At 39.1% G+C, this 20384-nt stretch overlaps 1 protein-coding gene across 1 annotated transcript; it reads right to left on the bottom strand.

Annotated features, from left to right (window-relative positions):
* On the bottom strand, positions 1 to 19473 carry olfml3a (olfactomedin-like 3a). The gene is made up of 3 exons (XM_088329858.1): positions 19272 to 19473; positions 10701 to 11007; positions 1 to 2866 (listed from the first exon to the last, which is right to left on the bottom strand). The coding sequence occupies exons 1-3, from the start codon at positions 19380 to 19382 to the stop codon at positions 2097 to 2099; spliced, it is 1188 nt and encodes a 395-aa protein (XP_088185984.1). The 5' UTR covers positions 19383 to 19473; the 3' UTR covers positions 1 to 2096.
* Between the last annotated feature and the right edge of the window lie 911 nt (positions 19474 to 20384).

The raw sequence follows: 20384 nt of genomic DNA on the forward strand, positions 1-20384 counted from the left end.
AAACAAAAACAAAACAAAAATCCCATCTTTTATATATAAATCAGGGGTCTTCAACATGGTGCCCAGATTCACCTGGTATAGCCCAAGAGCACCTGAATAGCCTGCAGACTGGTTCTGAAAATAGCTTACGAGTGATAGGCCATAGAGATTTTCTAGAAAACTTTGTTTTTTAACTCGCCTGACAAATCATTGAGATGATCAGTGTCTTAAAACGAAAGTTTGAGTGGATGACTGTGCTTTTATAACCCTACTCCCAATAATCGCTTCTTAATAACAAAAGCTGCTACTCTAGAGGTGCATTTCTAACTTTTTGTGCCAATCAGTAACAAAAAAGTTGATTACTGTGCTAATTTCAACCCTACATCTAATAATTACGACCCGATAGTTACATAAAAGTAACTTTGTAAAAACTTAAGAATAGAGAAAGGTACTACAGACGCTCCCCTACTTACGACCATTCGACTTATGAAAAACGGGAGATATGAACATTTTTTTCGGGATGTCGAAAAATATCCGGACATTGCTGTTAGTTAGATTTTGTATTGTGTGCACGTTTTTCCGAGTACAGGACAGTTGTGGTGCTTCTTTCTGCCACTACCCGCGTGTGGCGCTGTGAGAGGTCACCCAGGATCCACCCTGAAGAAGAAATCCGACTTCCCCTTCCTAGTATGTGTGTGAACATTCTATACAGTATCTCCAGCGCGCTAAGAACTTTGACATTTTTATTGTTTAATATCTCGTGCATCCATTCAATATGGTTGGTGTAAAGTGTAAAGAAGAGGCGAGAAAGTGGAATAAGAAAGCTTGATGTGGTGGAGTAAATGGTTGGATTGCTTTTTTTTTGTCCACTTTTTACTACGGGGGAGGACGTAGCTTAACTCTTGAATTCCATCTTTTACAAGTAAGTTAAACTTCACGTTATAGAGCATATTATTTTATGAAATGTATATTTTTAGGACAAAACAATACGGGTTACTTATAGGTGGAATTTGGAAGCTTGATGCTGAAAATGTTTGGATTCTTTTTTTTTTGCCACGTTTTACCACGGAGGAGGAAGTCCCCTAACTCTTGAAGCCCATCTTCCAAAAGTAAGTTAAACTTAACTTTACTTATCTTTATAGAGCATATTATTTTATGAAATGTTTATTTTTTAGTACAAAACAATACAGGTTACTTATGCAAGCATTAAACATAATTATATAAATCTTAAACATACATTTCATACAGAATATAGTACTGAAGCAATTTACGAACAATTTCAACTAACATACGATCGTCCGGGACGTGTCTCGTTCATAAGTAGGGCAGCGTCTGTATTTTAGAAATGCATTTCAAACTGGTAGGCCTTTGCGTTAATCATTAACCAAAAAAGTAGATGACTGTGCTTATTTCAACCCTACTTCTCATCAATACAACCTGGTAATAACATAATATAACAGCATAGTAGTAACACAAGTTGCATTTGAAACCGATAGCCTGTCAAGGTAATCAGTATCTAAAAACTATCTCTCAGGTTCAAAATGGTTTCTGATCCCTGATATAAGTCTTTCATTCATTCATCTTCCAACTATCTGTCTCCAGGGGGGTCCTAAAGATTCCCATCCCAGGGGAGAATGAGCAGTGTGCAGGGGACGCTCTGGTATGAGGGGCTGTTTGATAAGTAAATCATACTTGTTCTACTTTCACACATGCACAACCATACTCTTATAAAGACACAGCCATACCCATGCACAAACACTACTATGCTCTCATACACACTACTATACTCTCTCAAATATACTATTATACTCTTATACACACACTACTATACTTTCACACAGAGATACTACTATACTCCCACACACTCTACTGTGCAGTGTATGAATGAGAGAGTATAGTTGTGTTTGCGCATGGGAATGACTTCGTATGAGAGTATAGCAGTACATGTGTTGCGTTAGTATGATGTTCAATGTGAAGCAAGACAGATTTACTTTTCAAAGGGCCTCTCATACTCTGGACTGGTGGCCGGACAATGTCTAGGGTACATACAGACAAACAATCCCTGCACACAGTCACTCATTCCTAAGGACAATTTTTGGGACAAAATTGTTGGACTGTCAAACCAGCAATTTTTTTTTGGTTGTCAGTCTGTAGAGAATCTGGTAGCCATCATCCCAGCTGTAGATCTGTTTTTCCTCAGGGTTGTACTTTAGACTGGCATGTGCCCCATACTGTCGGGGGAAATAAAAGAGGGGTGCCTCCCCACTCACCACCTTGTCATTGACGTCAAACACGCACTGGACGCGAGAGCGACTGGCCAGCCGAGTGTTATAAACAACGTAGACGACACCACAGACGATGAAGGCCGCCTCAGAGTTCTCCCTTGGGCAGCGGGTGTCCCAGATCTGCTCGATATCCAATGATACAGGATCCATTTTGGCCAGGTTGATGTTGGATTCGCTCTCCTCGTTGGCGTAAAGAAGCCAGAGACCTTGCTCATCAGCTGCGAGATCAGCTACTGTCTCGGGGTTGAGGCTATAAATAGCAGTTTGGCTTTTAACAGGAAGAATGGCCATATCAGTCAGCTGGTTAGCCAGTAGGTCATATCTGACCACGCTCACGTCATCCCCCTGCTGGATGTAATACAGATAACCGTTGTAAACGGTGACGCCACCGCCCCTACGTTCGGAAGGGAGCCTGATGGGTAGTCCAGGTAAGCCCTGAAGAAAGTCCCTGACGGACTCGAACTGGTGAACGATGACCCCTTCTGTCCCGTTGAAGACGTAGACTTTGGATGAACGGGGGTCTCGGAGCCACACACCCTTAGACCCACCAACTCGCTTGAGGATCTTTACCGAGCGGATGGTGGAGACGATTTCTCTGCAGTCTGCAACCACAAAAAATAGAAAAGAAACTTGAGGACTGCATGCCCGTATAATTTCATTTTAACTTGTGTTGGGAACTTGGTGGTAAGGATGAGGAGCATGACTGATCAATAAGCTTGCATTCTCGTCACATTGGAATTGAATAAAAATGTCAATAATATCAATGTGGTGTGCATGCAACGAGAGTAAAGTAAAGTCCCCAGCCCTGAAGGCGGTGTTATGGTCTTTAAGAAGAGCCTGAACTTTGCAATTCATGCAGGGTGTTTGGTTGGGAAATACCCCTATTCCTTTAATTTCTCAAGTTTATTGTGCCTGCAGTGCACTGGAATCTATTTTCTCATTTTTTGATAATTTGAGTGCTCAATTGCCTACAAAAAACGTCAATTTCATAAAAATGTATTTTGGCGGGAGTTCATTTGTGGATAAAGACATTCTTCGACTTTTACTCTCTCCTTATTTTTTGTTTTATTTTACATTTTACATACTTTTATGAGGCGCCCTCAAAGTTCTACCCTGTTATGGCAAATTATGGAAAATTGTTATCAAGTATATTAAAAAAAAAAAAAAAAAAAAAAACCCATTAGATTTAGTTATTGAAGTTTTGTTATTTTGTTGAAAGTTAGCTAGCCAAAAGTAGATCAGCTAAAAAGCTACAGCTAGATTAGCTAAAAGGGTGGAGTGGGGACCTAACAGCGGGGAGATTTTGGTTTGGGAGTGATAATAATAATTTGAATATTACTAATAATATTCTATATTATTATGGTTATATTATTATTAACTTCATATAGTATAGATAAATGTGTTTATGAACAAACATTATTCAAATATAAGCTTTGTTGGTATCTTTCCATGTTTGTTGAGAAATGGCACCAGCACTTGGTGCAGCAGAGATGCAGCGTTGGTATAGGGCAAAGCGTGATGGCGACCCAGATGAAGAGCACAGTACCTGCACAAAAAAGAGAAATGGCAAATGGACAGGGAGACAGGAAAGAAGAAAAAATTTGCAGAACTTACAGAGCAAGAAAAGCATGCCCAGAGGAAAAAGTGGAGGGGAAAGAAAGATGCAAAAACAGGCCTTCACCATCTGAATATAGCAGGTTTGAGCCCTGAAGTGTATAGGCTTATATGTACAGTAAGTTCCATTATCCCTTTTTAAAAATATGGTAATACAATGGTATGTAATACTGTATTTTTTCCGGTTGTAGGCCAAGAAAGTTAGGTCAAATTCAAAACAAAAAATAAAAAAATTGGAAAAGAAAAGAAAAGAAAATTAAAAGAGACTGTAAAGGGCAATTGAAAACCTTAAAACTCTAAAAAAAATAAAAATAAAAAAAAAACAGAAAAGTACAGAAAGCAGTGCCAACAGTGTGGTGGAAGCAACAGGAATTATGGGAGTCATATGCCTGTACTGCTAATTAAATGAACAGCTGATGTGTTCCTAATGTTATGATGCTTGATCTGAACTTGTTATGATGTTTGATTAATGCTAATCTTGTCTGTGATACTGTAGTATATGAATTTCCAGTCATTCTAAATCGGTAAAAAATCTGGACACCTGGGAAAATAAAGTTTTCAAAATTAGAAATAAATATTTTCCACCATGTTATGGTACCTTCCATCCTGTTAGGTGTAATTCTTTTAAGATATTAATCAACAAAAACATTGAACAATAAACATGTTTGTGCCATGTTGAGAAATGAGGAACATTAAATGCAAATGGTCTGCATTTATACAGCACTTTTCAAGACAATAAAGACCTTCCAAAGCGCTTTACAATGTTCTTCACACTTTTCCCTTTTCAACACTAACTAATCGATAGCAGCATCAGCAACCACCTACTACACTTCTACATATGAGCTGGAAATCAAACCTGTAACCTCTTCATCCCAAGATGAGCACTCTTCCTCCTGAGCTAATGACGCTCACAAAGTATAAACAGCACCAGATGGGACTTGAACACCCATAATCCCTGTCTTAGAAGGCCAGTGCCTTATCCATTAGGCCACTGTGCCATTGTTTTTCTTGCTTTCTGTTATTGTATTTTTTTTAATCATCTTTTTTTATAATTCAGACATACCAGTATATTGTTCTCAACCAAACACTATGTTACAGTTTTAAGAATAAAACATTGTCATAGCTTAAGGGACATACTCTTTTAAAAAAGTAATTATTAATTGATAATAATAAGTGTAGCTATTTTTGTCTACACTAAATGTCTCTAACAGGGTGGAAAACATTCAGAGACACCATTTAAGAAGACAAGTTGTAATTGTATCCATTGCTCAGGTTGACCACTATTTTCTGGTGTTAAACATGTATTTATTACACAAATCATAAAAACATGGGACATAGAGTTTTTGTTGTTTTTTTTATTTTCTTCCCCAAAAATCATGACACCAAAATATTGCTGCACACAAACAATCTCCCAGGAACATTTTAATGTGATTTCCTCTGTGCAACAAATGCTACAAATTAGATACAAGGAAAGAAACCAAGCAGCACTAAAATGGGCTTTCTGTGAGAGAATTATACTCTGCGGAAAAACCAAAACAATCTTAGATCATTTAATGTTACCCAACAGAAAGCTAATCATAGCACCATTGTTGTAGTTTTCCATTATGTTTAAATTATTTCTCTGTTGAAATTAGAAAATATTTACGAAAACAAATACAGTTATCTGGCACGGCAGATGGCTGATTGTATTTGTCATTTTAAGAATATAATTTCTAATAAGATTTAGAAAATCGTACCAAAATGTTTCATAATTATGTATCTGCCATTTTAGACAATCATGCTTATTTAAAGGTTTCTGGGCTGGTGCTGGAGGCGCTGTTGGGGGATGCAGGCGGATGGTGGTGTGGAACAGGTTTCTGGGCGTCCTGGTGTTGCTTAGGGCCCTGGGACCGGCTCTTGAGGAGGTGCTGTTTCTAGGGGTGGGATTGGCGTGCCCAGGGCCTTAAGGGAGTTTGTTGGATAGATGGATGGGAGGGGATACTGCCATGTTAGGCCATACAACCTTTTTGATTATGATGTGTTTTTTGTTTTGCATGTTCAGCTCTACCAACTTTGGGTGTTTACGCATTTGGGTTGGCCATGGCCCCAAAATATTTTTGTGTTTGCTTTTTGCTAATTTTTCCTTTTTATTTGATTTGTTTTTGTATATGTGTTTGTCTTGTTGTCGGTCACCCTTCTCAAGGGATATGACCAGGGTACATAGACAGACAGACAGACAGACAGAACCCATATACTTAAACCCATCTACCTCCTTCATCCTTACAGCATTCAACAACATTTCCAATCCATCTACCTCACCACCTATCAAAAACCTCACTACCTTACTTTTGTCTGCGTTCGTTCACTTTGAGCTTCCTTCTCCTACACACTATCAAACTCCACTATCAAAGCACTCAGTGCTGCTGCAGAGTCAGCCACCAAAGCAGTGTCGTCTGCAAACAGCTGACCCACCCTTACAAATAGCACCTGCTCTCTGTGCTCTTACACTCACCTCACACACCCCCGTATCCATGAACAAATTGAACTGACTTGCCTCAAACCAACTCTTACAGGAAACCACTCGCCCACATCACTACCCACTCTCACAGAAGCTCCACTATCCAGCAACCTGCCACCCACTGTTAGGACCAGAACGGAGACAGGACCCACTCACGTAACGTTTCTCACAAGTTTTATTGGGAAGAAGGGAAAGGATTGCACACACGATCCGGTGATCGCTGGTCGCAGGGAACGGGTCACTCTGAACACGAAAGTGGCACTTCCGTGGCGAGCGATGGCGGTGTCAGGAACGGAAACAAGTCGAAAGCCAGGAGAGGAGAGTAGACGTGGTCAAGATCAAAAACGGATCGTTATACGGCACGGGAGAACAGACGTGGTCGAGATCAAAACATGTCGTAATTCGGGACGGGAGAGCAGACCTGGTCGAGACCAAAACAGAACGTAGCAGGAGACAAACAGGAGCAAAAACGGGTTTAAATACTGACTCCGTGCGTTGCCCACCGTTCTCACCTTTGGAATTGTGCGGTCATTATTTTTAGTCCGTTCTGTTTTAGATAAGCGTATCTTCGACCTATTTTAAAACTACACACATTTGTCTTAATAGTCCTCATCATTTGGCATTTTGTCATAACTTGTGCAAACTACGCTTTTAAAATATCCAGGAAATGGTAGAAGGCAGATGTCACACTTGCATGTTTATTGTGATTATCTAGGGTTAGGGGTTAAGGTTAAGGTTAGGAATACAGATTTATTGAGTGGACAAAGTGAACATTTTTTTTAGACAAAAAGTGGACATTTTTAGAACAAACGTTATCCCTGAAAGTTCAGGAACTCAGCTATAATCCCATTTAAAGTCTGTTTAAAACCCTGAGGGATGCACATGGAGTTGAATGAAAAAAAACATAAAAGCAGCATGGCATAAAGGAGGCTCTACAGACATGACCAAGAGGCAGATGTTAAGCTTTGCGAAAAAAAAAAGTAATTCTTAACAAGGGAATTACGTTCATTTTAGGGTCACATCACGATGTAATGAGGTCTTTGTGTATGTTTGTGACTAAAGGAAGAAGCAAAGCTGAAATCTAAATTCCCCAACTGCGGACATGCATCATAATCATGTCTCTTTTCCGATGGGTTTTTGCGTTCGTTCCGACTTTTTCGAGAAATAGAGGAAATCGCTCATTTTGCCTAAATCCTCTCTGAGGAGTTTCACGATAAACATAACCATTTTCAACCAATTAAGACTAATTTTATGTCTCACTTCGTGTTCCGGGGAAACGAATACGGAGCAGCTTGAATAAATAAAAACATTTTTGCTCCACTTATTACTTTTCAAATGACTCAACTGAGTCTTAGAATCAAAAGTTATAAAACTAAATGTGGCTTGCCATTCGACTATTTTCAGTTTATATTGTCCTTTTGAAATTATAACAGAAAATTTGGTCATTTGCCATCGTTATAGGCAGCATTTGAAGTCAAGGACTTACCTGACATGCACTTTACTCTTACGGGTTTTATTCAACTGGTTTATGAGTAATCGTAGTTTAAATATATGTAGGATTTTATTGTATATCAATGAAATACAGTTCTACCTCTTCTTCCAAGCTTAAATTATTCCAGTATCAAGTTTGTAGCTTAAATTTCAGAATCAGGGTGGAATCAGGACCCAATTGCATAACGGTAAGAACAAGTTTTATTGATAGAAAGAGGAGGGGCAGCGCCGGCGATCCAGTGCTCGCTGGACGCGGAAAGCAAGTCGCTCTCACGATCGGATTGTGATCCGAATACGAAAGTGGATCTTCCGTAGCTGGAGATGGCGGTGTCAGTGACGAAAAAACAGGTCGATAGCCGGGACAAGAGAGCAAAATGTGGTGGGAATCAAAAAACAGGCGTAAGCCGGGACGGGAGAGCAGACGTGGTCGGGATCAAAAACAGGTCGTAGCCGGAGACAAACGAGGAGATCAGGAACGGACAGGTGGAAAAACGGGTGCAAAATCGGAACAGGTGGGAGTCAAAGTCAACTTGTAGCAACAGAGGTTTGCAGACGGACTGACAGAGAGTGAAAGGACTGGGTTTAAAAAGGGACAGGGAACCAATCAGGTAGCCGCAGCGTCTGGCGCCAAATGAGCGGGCACAGGTGAAATTAATGAGTAATTAATTTCTTGATGGGAAATAATCAAAAAACTAATAGGTCCTCTCCCGCCCCCCCCAAAAGCATGCGAGTAAACTCTAACTAGCATTAAAACACATCTTTTTGATCAGAAAAACACATTCAAATAGCAATTTATCCCCCACAAAAAACTTTAATTAGATAATCAAGATGATATTTACAAAATAAAATGCGAGTTTATTGTGAGTGCGTAGCAAATTTGTGTGCATGCTACAGAGGAAGTACCCTTGCAAGGAGGAATCACGGAGATCGCATACATGTCGACGTATATGATTTTTGATCGTTTCACATTGTGTAAAAAAAAAATACTAAGAAAAAAACACACCATCCCTTCTAGCCTATTTTCGCTCTAACCTGGATTGTCTCCTTGCAGACAACAACGTCATTGTTAATTGCTATTATTATCGTATTATTCCACATAGTCTGTCTGGGTGACACATTGTGTTTGTAAGGTGTATTATCGCTGAAAAAGGAGGATTCGTAATCATTATTATGGGGAGCAATTGGCAGAGGTTGAGAGGTAAGAGAATGAGAGACTGTAGATTATACGTCAGTAATTACAGTACACTTAAAACTTTAAATGAATGTATACACAAAACACTAATCGCACAATTTTAGTTTTTAATTTTTCGCCTGTTGTAGTGTGCTATTGCAAACTAGACTGTTCAGATTTTGCAGTGAACCAAAACGCAGGGAGCAGAAAAAGGAAGATGCTCAAAAAGAGAAGGCATTTTATAAAGAAAACATCAACAAAGTAACAAACGGACAAAAACAACACTATACTGTCAGAAACAGAAAACAAAAAACAAAACTCTGGAAACTGGAAAAAGGTGATTGTGATCTCGACAGTAGAAAATAATTGTGAAAAATGAAAATCACCCAACATTGGGTTATGACCAAAGTGTCTTTTTAATGGGTCAGGCTAATTAAGGTGTGAGGCGATTGGACACAAGTGTTACAATTAAAAAACGATTAGGCACCCTCTTGTGGTGGTAGGTGTGTCAAACTCTAACAATAGACACGGTCACGAGTGATGAGCGGTCTTGAGCAGTCTCCATACCTGTCAACCTCCACTAATCTATGCCCTTACAAACTGTCGTATTTTCCCTTACAAAATACAAAATAATCTTACACCATTTAACATGTTATATTGTACTGGTGTTTTGTTATATTATATATATTGTTAATTAACATTTTTTTGTGAGATCCTGAGTTGCTCGACATGAATGAGGTTTATTATAAAAAAAAGTTCAAAAACTAAGTAGCTTAGACGTTCACTGTAGAAAGAAAAAATACATACAAATATAATCAAGTAGAATTTTCTTATTCAAATTTTGAATTCATTTTCTGCATTAAATTATTGTTGGTAATATACTGATTAAAGGGATAACCACAAACCTGTCTTTTTTCATTTTCTCATTTTATACTTTTTTTTATACCTTTTTTTCTTAACTTCTTTATACAACATAATAATTCGTAATATAATGCATCAAAGCAAGTGAGCCGTTTGAGAGCCGGCTCTCTTTAAGGAGTTAGGCCGAAAAAGCCGGTTCTCTAAAAAGAGATGGACTTCTTTCAGTGGCTCAGGAGGTAGAGTGCTCGTCTTGGGATCAAGAGATCTCAGTTCGAATCCCGGCTCCTCCGTGTTACATGTCGAAGTGTCCTTGGGTAAGACACTGAACCCCTAATACCCCCAATATGCAGGTTAGCGCCTTACATGGCTGCACGGCCGCTATTGGGAAATGTGAAGCACACTGTAAAGCGCTTTGGGAAGTCTTGACTTGAAAAGCGCTATATAAATGCAGATCATTCCATTTTCATTTTCCTTTCACTACATCAAACCACTCGCTTCGTTTGCAACCGAGATAGAGGCTTCCGCGGCGAACTCATTTGACTTGATTGATTTGCCGTTTCATGATGGTCGGTGTTTACCGGATGGCACCCATAATTGACAAATTTGAGTTTTTCCGTACGTCGTACTTTGTACGGCAAAACTGTACAGGTTGACAGGTATGAGTCTCTTTTGGTAGACTCTGGGACTGCTCGTAAACTGGATTTTCCTTTGTATAGCGAAGTAGATTTTTGTTAAAAAAAAAGAAAATTCTCGTGTTTAGCGGTGCTTGTATATAGAGGTACCACTGTATCTATTTCCTCACCCGTCACTCTGGCTGGCAGCTCCTCCCAGCCGTCTTCTTCTTCTCCCCGGCTCTCTTCTTGACTCCATACTCCCTGCTCTACTACCCGGTCGGCCAAGTTAGCACAAGCCCTCGGGGCTGTCTGGCTTTCCACCAAGTCCACTTTCCGTTCCACCCGATTCAGAAGGACCCCCGCTGCTTCCACGTCTATGGAGAGTTCACTGTGCGCCTCCTTCAGGCCCTCCATGGTCTTTTTGGACTGTTTGTGTAAATTTTGAAGTTCTGCGCGATATTGACGTGACTGTTCTTGCCACAAGTTCATGTGATCCTAAAAACAAAACATACAGAAGTGCTGTAATTGGTGGGATTTTTTTTTTCTCAAGATCAATAGATATTCAATCTATTAGTCTGTAGGGACAAATTAAGTCCTTTGGAATGTGATACAGAAGATTTAAAAGCAATACCGGACTGACACTGGATCATGACTACAATGAGTACAGATTTTTGGTCTTAAATAATGAATGTCCAGGCTATCACTTCTACTGCTACTCTATGTAAGGGGTGGCTAACCCGGTTCTGGATAGGCGCATGTCCTGCATGTTTCGGAGGTTTCTCTGCTCCAACACAGGTGACGCCAGTTTTTAGCTTGTTAGCAGGTTTGTGAGAGCTTGATAACAATCCAGGTGATTGGAATCACCGGTATTGGAGCCAGTGTTCCCTCGAAACTGAGCGCGTGCGCAATTGCGCACTGCTCGCACATTCTCAGCGCACAAGAAAATCTAGCCAGCGCACAAAGGTCCTAAACGGCTCTTCAGGTTGTTTTTGCTTTTTTAATCCCAACATGACCAAATATTATGTAAAATTTTGCACAAAGTGACTTAAAAGAAGGGGGGAATAGAACAAAAAAGAAAAAAATACCAAAATGAAAAAGTAGTGAAAAGCTGAGAAAAAAGGAAGAGGAAAAAAAGAAGGAAAAACTTAGAAAAAAGCCAGAAAAAATGAAAAGAAAGAAATGTAGGGAAAAAGTAAACAGAGAACAAAAAGAAAAAAGTAACAGCTCGGAAAAAATAAACACAATGAGATTTTTTTAATGGAATTTTAAAAAAAGGAGAAAAAACACGGAAAAAGAAGAAAAAGTTTGTGTTGCATTTAAATAATTTCCAATCATATTAAGTGAATCTTGTTGCCACTGTTGTACTTCCACTAAAAATGTGATTAACTACAGTTCTGTATCTTACAACCGACTAAATAAGCCCCCAAAAATGTTAATATTATGCGACAAAATATATCAGGAAATAAAAAGAAATGGATATCTTGTGAAAGAATTGTAAGAACAAATGACGTTTGTAGGCCGTACAACCTTTGCAATAGTACATCAGTCAATTCATTCAAAAGAGAAAAATTAATTTTGCATTGCCGGAAACTCAGCAAAATGTAACTTGATGTCAAGTTTTGGACATGTTTGATAATTAATTATCTTGCCACACTTGGGATTATGGTTGCTCACTGTTGTTTCAAGCGTTGCTCACCGACTTTGTGTGAACGCTCAGACCCGTGGAAAATTACAAGGAACATTGATTGGAGCAGAAAAACCTCCAGAACATGCAGGATGTGCGGCTCTCCACGACTGGGTTAGCCACCCTGCTCTATATCAAGGCAGCGGTTTTATTGGCGGTGTGTTTGTCGTTGAGGTTTTTCTAATTAAAAAAAAAAAACCTTTTCATAAACACATTTTCCTAAAAGTATCATCATTAATTCCCCTCCTGGACTGAAATCGGTGTGCAGTTCAAAAATAAACACAATACAAAAAATATATTCGATTTTGATTAAATTATATTAAAAATCCCGTCGTGGAATCCGGCAAAGGGAAGAAACAGATTCTAGCTGGTGACTGGTGACGAAATGGGAACTGTGTGTGAAGTAATTAAAAAAACATGGGATGTGCTTGATTATATTGGATAGAAACTGAGACAAAATCTATTTGACAACTCCAGAAAATATTACCACCAGTTTGTTATCATCATGTGGTAGGAATATTGCCCTGTAGCTCAATTTCTAAAGGGAAGGGTGTGTGCTCTGTCTTTGTATGCTTCAAGGTCGGAAATACGTTTACTTGAGAGTTATAATCATAATTTGAATTTTTGTACCAATCCGTATGATCCTTTACATAACTAGTGACAAAAATTAATACTGTAGACATGAGTAGACACTGCAGACACTGTTTTTGAAGTAGACCAGGGGTCGGGAACCTATGGCTCGCGAGCCATATATGGCTCTTTCTACGAGTATCTGTGGCTCAGAGACCAATTTGATTGCATGCAAAATTTCTCCATCATGTTCAAAACCGGAGTAGTCAATCCTATTCAGGTACACGTAAAGCCAAACAAAGCTAAATGCAAATGTAACACTTCGCAGTATATATAGGGCACGTTTTTCACTACAATTTACAGTCAAGATGTCACACAAAAAAGGGGGAAAAAAAAAACTCGTTTTGGCTGTACAACGCTAAAGAATCCTTTATTTAAAAGTTCACTATATAATCTGTGTTCAGTGTTCAGATACTTTATGATGAATCCACAGAACTGTAAATACGCCAAAACACCGGAAGAGAACTTAGTCATTTGATTGGGTGAGTGGGAGGGATGGGTGGAGCTATGCAAAAAGTACAAGCATTCCCTCCCATCTCTCGCCAAAGGTAAGCACATAAGGCTCCCTATTCTCAGAATGTTGTGACGTTTTTACAAAATAAATGCTTGCATCTGGTTTTGAAACCAATATGTATGAAAAAAAAGGGTCAAAAGGAGTTTAACCGATCTTGAGTAATTGCAAGAAAGAGACAAGTTTAAAGTGGTCTGTTTGTTGAATTTGGGACAGGGGCTCTGGCATTATTCTCTTTTCATAATTTTGATCAAATCATCAAAAATAAATGTGCTGAAGACTAAGCCTTTGTCTGGGGCGCCGGTTTAGCAATTTAGTAAATTTGTCTCATAATATATGGTGTGGCTCTTTCCCAAAATAAAATTAATATTTTTTGCTTTTATGGCTCTTTGAGTCAAAAAGGTTCCCGACCCCTGAAGTAGACACTGTTTCCGAATGTAACTTTTTATTGAGAAAAATTCTAGGGAAACAAAACAAATCAATACGCTGTCCTTTGAAGAGGTACAAACTTGTCTATCATTGATCGTGGTTGAAAATGTGCAGTAACAGCTTGATTGATGCTCAAGGAATTAGGGATTATTTCAAGGGATTGATGAAAAGACAAGTGCACTTTTTCAAAATGACCTTTTTCAATGCCGACAAAAACTTTAAGGAAAAAAATGACAATGAATTTGATCCAACTGATGCCCGCTTTCAATAAATTGTTTGTCGGAATATAAGCTGCACAGCCTTCATGTGAAGCCCTCATTACTCTGCATTTTTAATAGACCCTTTGATAGCATGATGTCCAGGGTTGGTTAGGGTAACTTTAACTTGATTACTTTCAATTACTTTTGGATTACTCCAATACCAAAATATGCTAATAAAATACAAAAGAAACTAACTATAAATAAAATTATGACTCACAACACGTGGTAAGCTTTCTCTCCTGGCTTTGATCTCCTTGATCTCCAGGAAAACTAACATAAAATGCGACAGAAACAAAATGAAAATACATCCAAACAGTTTGCCAACATCCCCGCGACCCTACTGAGGATAAGCGGTGGAGCTGATGAGATGAGTTTGCCAACATCATTTTTGCCGTTCCATGTATTCCGTAAGCCTGCACAAAATTTAGTAATTGTATTCATATTTAGTTTCTTTTGTCTTTTATTAGCATATTTGGTATTGGAGTAATCCAAAAGTAATTGAAAGTAATCAAGTTAAAGTAACCCTACCCCACCCTGATGATGTCACAGTTGAAGTTGGAGGCAAAACAATACCCCATGCTGGTCAAAACCTTAAAGAAACCAAGCTTTAGTTTCTGCTAGTTCTGTGTTAAAATATTGTCATGTTGCGTATGTTTGGGTGCCAGAATCTGAAAAAAATGTTAGTGATCCTAAATTGAAGTTTTACAGGATCCCTGTGGCCACTCCTGATCAAAAAAGATTGGACCGAGGCACTCATCGCAAATGCTCTGGTTTTCAGCGCACACTTCATATGAGGTAAGATATTACTTAGTATCAGTATTGGAAATAATGTTATAATAACACCGTTACGCAATGGCATTATTTTTACAGTAACGGGGTAATCTGACGAATTATTTTTTTGACCGTTGCTGCCGGTCAAAAGCAACGCGTTACTTTGGCTACAGAACGGTGGCGTGTCCCTACACACCTAATGCTGTTTTCAGCCGCGTGGTTCCTCCGTGTTGTTAAAATGTCACATCTTTTTGGTTCATGTAACCATTCAAAATCACGACTACCATATTGTTTGATACAGTACTCAGTATAGTATTTAAGAATGCACTGTAAGAAGAGGCGACGGCACGGCGGATGGGTGGTTAGCGAGCAGTCCCACGGTAACGCAGCCTCGCTATGTGGAGTTTGCATGTTCTCCCCGTGCCTGTGTCGCGTTTCCTCCCACATTCCAAAAAACTTGCATGTCAGGTTAATTGGCCGGTTCAAATTGTCCCTAGGTGTGAATGAGCGAGTGAATTGTCTGCCTTTGTGTGCCCTGCGACTAGGTGACAACCTGTTCAGGTTGTCTCCTGCCCACTGCCCGGAGATGGCTGGGATGGGCTCCAGCAACCCCGTGATCATGCTGAGGAAAAGTGGTGCAGATAATGGATAGGTGGGTGAAAGAAAAGGCGGATAAGGGCTAAATTGTGAAAAATGTGAGTGTTACTCGTGTTGTTAGCAAAACATCTCTATAAGCACGGATCTTGGAAGTGAACAAAGGGAGCTTCTTGTAATTTCCATTTTGTTTCTCTTTTAAATTAGTGTTTTTTTTCTTATTTTTCCCCTTTTTTAAATAATTCCGGGCATAATGTAAAATAATAATTTTTATGTAGGGATTAAAGGAACCAAAACAAATGAAGAGCCGTTTGGGACCCGAAAGACCCAGTAGTGAGCCGAACCAAAAAAACAACTTGTCTGGATTCCCATCTCTTTAAGTAAACTCCGGTCAAAGACTGCCACAGTGTTTCGTATTTGTTCAGAGATTTTCTTTGACATACAACGAATTTTTAAAATAACCAAACTAGTAACTTTCCCTGGTAACTAGATACTTTTACTGTAGAGTAATTCAGTCACTAACTATGACTAATTTATTTTTTAACGTAACATACCCAACACTGCTTATTAAATAGGCAAAGTATGTTGTTATTTTCTTAGCTACAGCTAACTGTTAGCGTGTAGCCTTAAAGGCCAAAAGCGAAGTAAGACAAATATATGTTAGGATAAATAGCAAAACTATTAGTGCAATTCCAAATAATTCAGTAACATTTAGCAGCAAAGAAAATTGAGAAAATAAATTGATAGATAAGATATGAATTGGTTGGTTGCTTGGCTGGTTGGATCCCTTAACCAGTAGGGTCATAGGGGCACGATTTATTGTTGTGTGTCTTGGGCAAGTATAGCCTGTTGGCGCCCATTCCTCTTCAGGACAACTGTGTTTCCACCAAGTCTCAAACAGGAGTACAATCCATACATATTCAAGATTGTATGAGTCCTTCATTTACAACATATTTATTATTCGAGCCATTTATAACTCCTTCACTTGTCGTATTTAATGCATGGAATTAATATTCATATATTGGTGCGTATTTGAGCATAATTTACTCTTTGATATAGTCAATTAACTTCTTAATATATGCATTCATTAAGTTGCTATTCAGACTCTACAAGAGGTGTTTTAGTTTCCAGTAAGGAGAAGCCCTTTAGTTTTATCAATGATTGCCAGTCCCGATCTATCAAAATGGCTGTCTCGAGTAGGGATTTTTCCACCACCTCAAAAGTTTCTTTTTTGTCATTGCCCGCCCTCATAGTATAAAAGTGATCGTCAGCCATTTTGACTGAGCTTATGTGAAACCGTATTGGCTAGTTCTTTACCTCATATAACTCGGAATATTTTGTTGAAGACCTCAAGAGGATTGCTGAACAACAGCGTTTTTTTACCCGTCTCACAACCCCGATCTTAACATGCGTAGGAAAAAAGTAATTCCTCTTTACCAACCTGACCTCCAAGACTGATTTAAAAGTTTTTAATCTGTTCTCCCGATATACTTATTAAAAACAGACACCGTGCTTCGAAAGGCAGAACGAGCTTAATGTAAATGTTAGGCTGATATATTCAAATAATTAATTGATCATAATATTTGCTGCAACGTGTATAATTAATTCCTGTATTAGAAGCACAAATGAAGAAGATAGAATTGGCAAAGAGAACTTAAGCACGCACAGAAGGTAATGGATGAGCCAATTGGGGTTACATTAACAGGTAGTCCGACTACAAATGGACTAACAGGTCACTAACCCGACCTTAGCAGTCCAAGCTAACGCACAAAACTGTAAAAGCATATACCTCACAACTAGTTTTTGTTGTTGTTGCTGCTGCTGCTTAACCTTCTTGCACAACACTGTGAAAAAATATACATCGTGACTTGTTTGGGGAAGTTTTTTGTTATTGCACTTCTTTTCATCGCACCGTTGTTACGATGCACTATTCTTTTCATTGTACCTGTCATGTCCTGCACGGTTGTCATGGCGCCCAGCTGGCCCCGCCCCTTGACACCGGCTGACCTGCATTTTCCTGATTACTCCTATGGGTACTCAAATGCCCCTTTTGGAACTGCCCTTTGCCAGATCATTGTTTACCCTTGTTGAAAACCTTTTCATGCCTGTTTGATCTGAGTAATGCCTAGATTGTAATTTTGCCTGCCTTTGAGCCTGCTTTGTTTTGTTATTGGTCCGTTTGTGTGTTGGACAACTTTTCTTTCTCAATTAAAGTGACAGATTGTCTACGCATATGAGTTCCAACTTCCTGATTCCCGACCCACTTCGTGACAGTACCCTTCTTTTTATTGCGCTATCGTTATAACTTAGTCCAGTCTCCACGCACTGTGTTGTTTCCGATTTATCTTGACAGTCTTTTATATTTATATTCTGTTCTTTTAAGTCTTTATCACATGTTTACGCTGGAGTACAATGTCTAATATCGTTCTACACAATGTAACACAACGTTGATATCAATGACAATAAAGACAATTAACTTCAAATTGGGGCAGCACGTTCATGCCGTGGGTTCAAATCCAGCTCCAGACTTCCTGTGCGGAGTTTGCATGTTCTCCCCGTGCTTACGTGGGTTTCCTCCGGGCACTCCGGTTTCCTCCCACGTTCCAAAAATTGGCCGGTCCAAATTGTCCCTAGGTGTGAATGAGCGAATGAGTTGTCTGTCCCTGTGTGCCCTGCGATTGGCTGGCAACCAGTTCAGGGTGTCCCCTGCCCACTGCCTGGAGATGGCTGGGATGGGCTCCAGCCCCCCGCGACCCTAATGAGGATAAGCAATACGGCTAATGAGAGATGAGAGACTTCAAATTGGACTACTGTGCATCTTAAAACCCAAATATAAGGAATATTTTCATCTTCATCTGACTTTTCCTTGCATGTTAACATACTGACGGCCACTGTGTTCCTCTTCCGCTTATGCCACCCACATCTGACACCAATTGAGCCAAATTATTATCTTGGTCTTATCAGACCACACGGCAACGTATCCGTAGAATGTGTCCTTAAAAGTCTTCCGTCTAGGATGACAGCCAAATTTGATGCATCACGCAAAGTATAGTGTGAGCAGACTCAAATGATCTTTTCAATAACCATCTCAAGATTGTCAGTTACGCTATGCCGCCACCGTAAAGAGTGGTTATAAAAGAACAATATTACCTGGAAAAGAAAAATGTACGTAGAAGAAAAATAATAACACATTATAACGAATGATTTCAATGGAGAGGACGTCTCCAAGTGGAAGGCAAACATAATAAAATAATCATACTGTTATTGGTCCATCTGCTCCCTCAGCTGCAATGTTTTGGCATTGAAAAGATGCTTCTGGATGAAACCCAGCAGGAAATGTACTTGGCGTTCATATCTAATGGACTGTTGTTAACTTGTTTCTCTCCTGACATTGGCGGCTACTATTATGATTGTTTCTTCGTGTTTTGCTTGGTAAATACAAGCAAAATGGAGTGGCGTTGCAGACCCTGACTTGTTGAAAAGTGTTCAAAAGAAACAATTGCATCAATCAAGGTCAATCAATCAACGACTTTAGGCTGCTTGGAGTGGTGGGAGGTTAAGTGCTGCAGTACTCAAATTAGCCAATAGTGTGGGTTACAGATCCAACGAAAGCAGACCACACAAAAGACCACGAAAACCAGTTGAGCCGTTTCGGTGTCTATAAGCCACATGCAAATACATACATACACAAGTCGGGATTATGAAGTAGTTTACATGGACGGATTTAAGTAAATAGATTTTCATTCATGCAAAATATATTCATCAGTTTATTAACTATTTTATTGATTTAGCATCTTGAAAAAAATCTAAACCTTGAAGGTCCAGGTAAGGTGGTGTTGTATGAATCTGATTCCAATCCAGGAGAAATGTACCCAATTACCTCAATAGCCAACAATCTGTTCTCCAGATAGTCCATCAGGGGCTGGTAGTAGAACTGAGCTCCACACAGGATCCATGATGTGGAAAATAACAGGATGAAAACGAGTTTCATGATCCTCTGATTGCCGCCGTGTGACCCACTTCACGTTTCGAGGTTTGGAACCTCCTAACTAGTGCTGAGAGTCCAACGAACAATACGGTGATACAGAGACTTTCCACTTCCTCTTGCACACTCCTTCTTTACTGGAATGTTTTCACTCAGGGAGGAGCCTGATGGAGCAGGCCTCTTCGCTACCTCACAGATTCAACTGGGACACTGTTTGCTGAAAAAACGTTATTCACCTCGAGGCAGTCGTTGGTCATCCGGCCTTGAGTGCAACACACAACAAGTTAGTGTTAATTGGAATAAACCAACACGTTTTATATGAGAAAACGTTCATCGATGGACTTCTTTTAAAAACCTACATACAGTTAGTGATGCATTGATCACATTTCCTATGATACCTTTCACTGTCATTGTTGGGGAACCAAAATGCTTTAAAATAACTTATGCAAAAAACTAAACGTGCAATCATGAAAATTATGCTTTTCTGTGTGAGTTTACATGACTTTACATAACTCGACTAGCAATAGTTTCATCTTCATCAGACTGTAAACATACTGACTGCCACTGAAAAAGAAGAAAACGTACTGTGTAATAATACCAATAACATTTTTGATAAAAATAGCAATAGTTGTTTTTTTTCTGCTGTCCCCCAGTCTGTCTCAAAGACAAAGAAAATTAAAAAAAAAAGTTTTTTATGTGCATTTCTTGAGTGATGTTTTCATACCATTATCAATTTTCATATTCAGTCAGCATTGATACTGTCATTGAACGAATTTCTTGAACCATGGTAGGACCTAGTTTTCACATCTATTCTATTTATTAGCGTAAAAAGTATCTCTTTTAGTTTTTTGCGTATCCTTTGACCGTACCCTGAAACATTACTGTAGCTTGTCATGTCTAAAAAGTAATTTGTAGAAAGTAACCAATGTAGGGTTATTAGCAGTGTCTGAAATAACGCCCAAGATAGAAAAAAAAATTGTTAGTTTTTATTTTTATTTACTTTTTTAT

The sequence above is a fragment of the Urocampus carinirostris genome, chromosome 3, assembly GCF_059441175.1.
Source record: "Urocampus carinirostris isolate Australia breed hairy pipefish chromosome 3, RoL_Ucar_1.0, whole genome shotgun sequence".
Lineage (NCBI taxonomy): Eukaryota > Metazoa > Chordata > Actinopteri > Syngnathiformes > Syngnathidae > Urocampus > Urocampus carinirostris.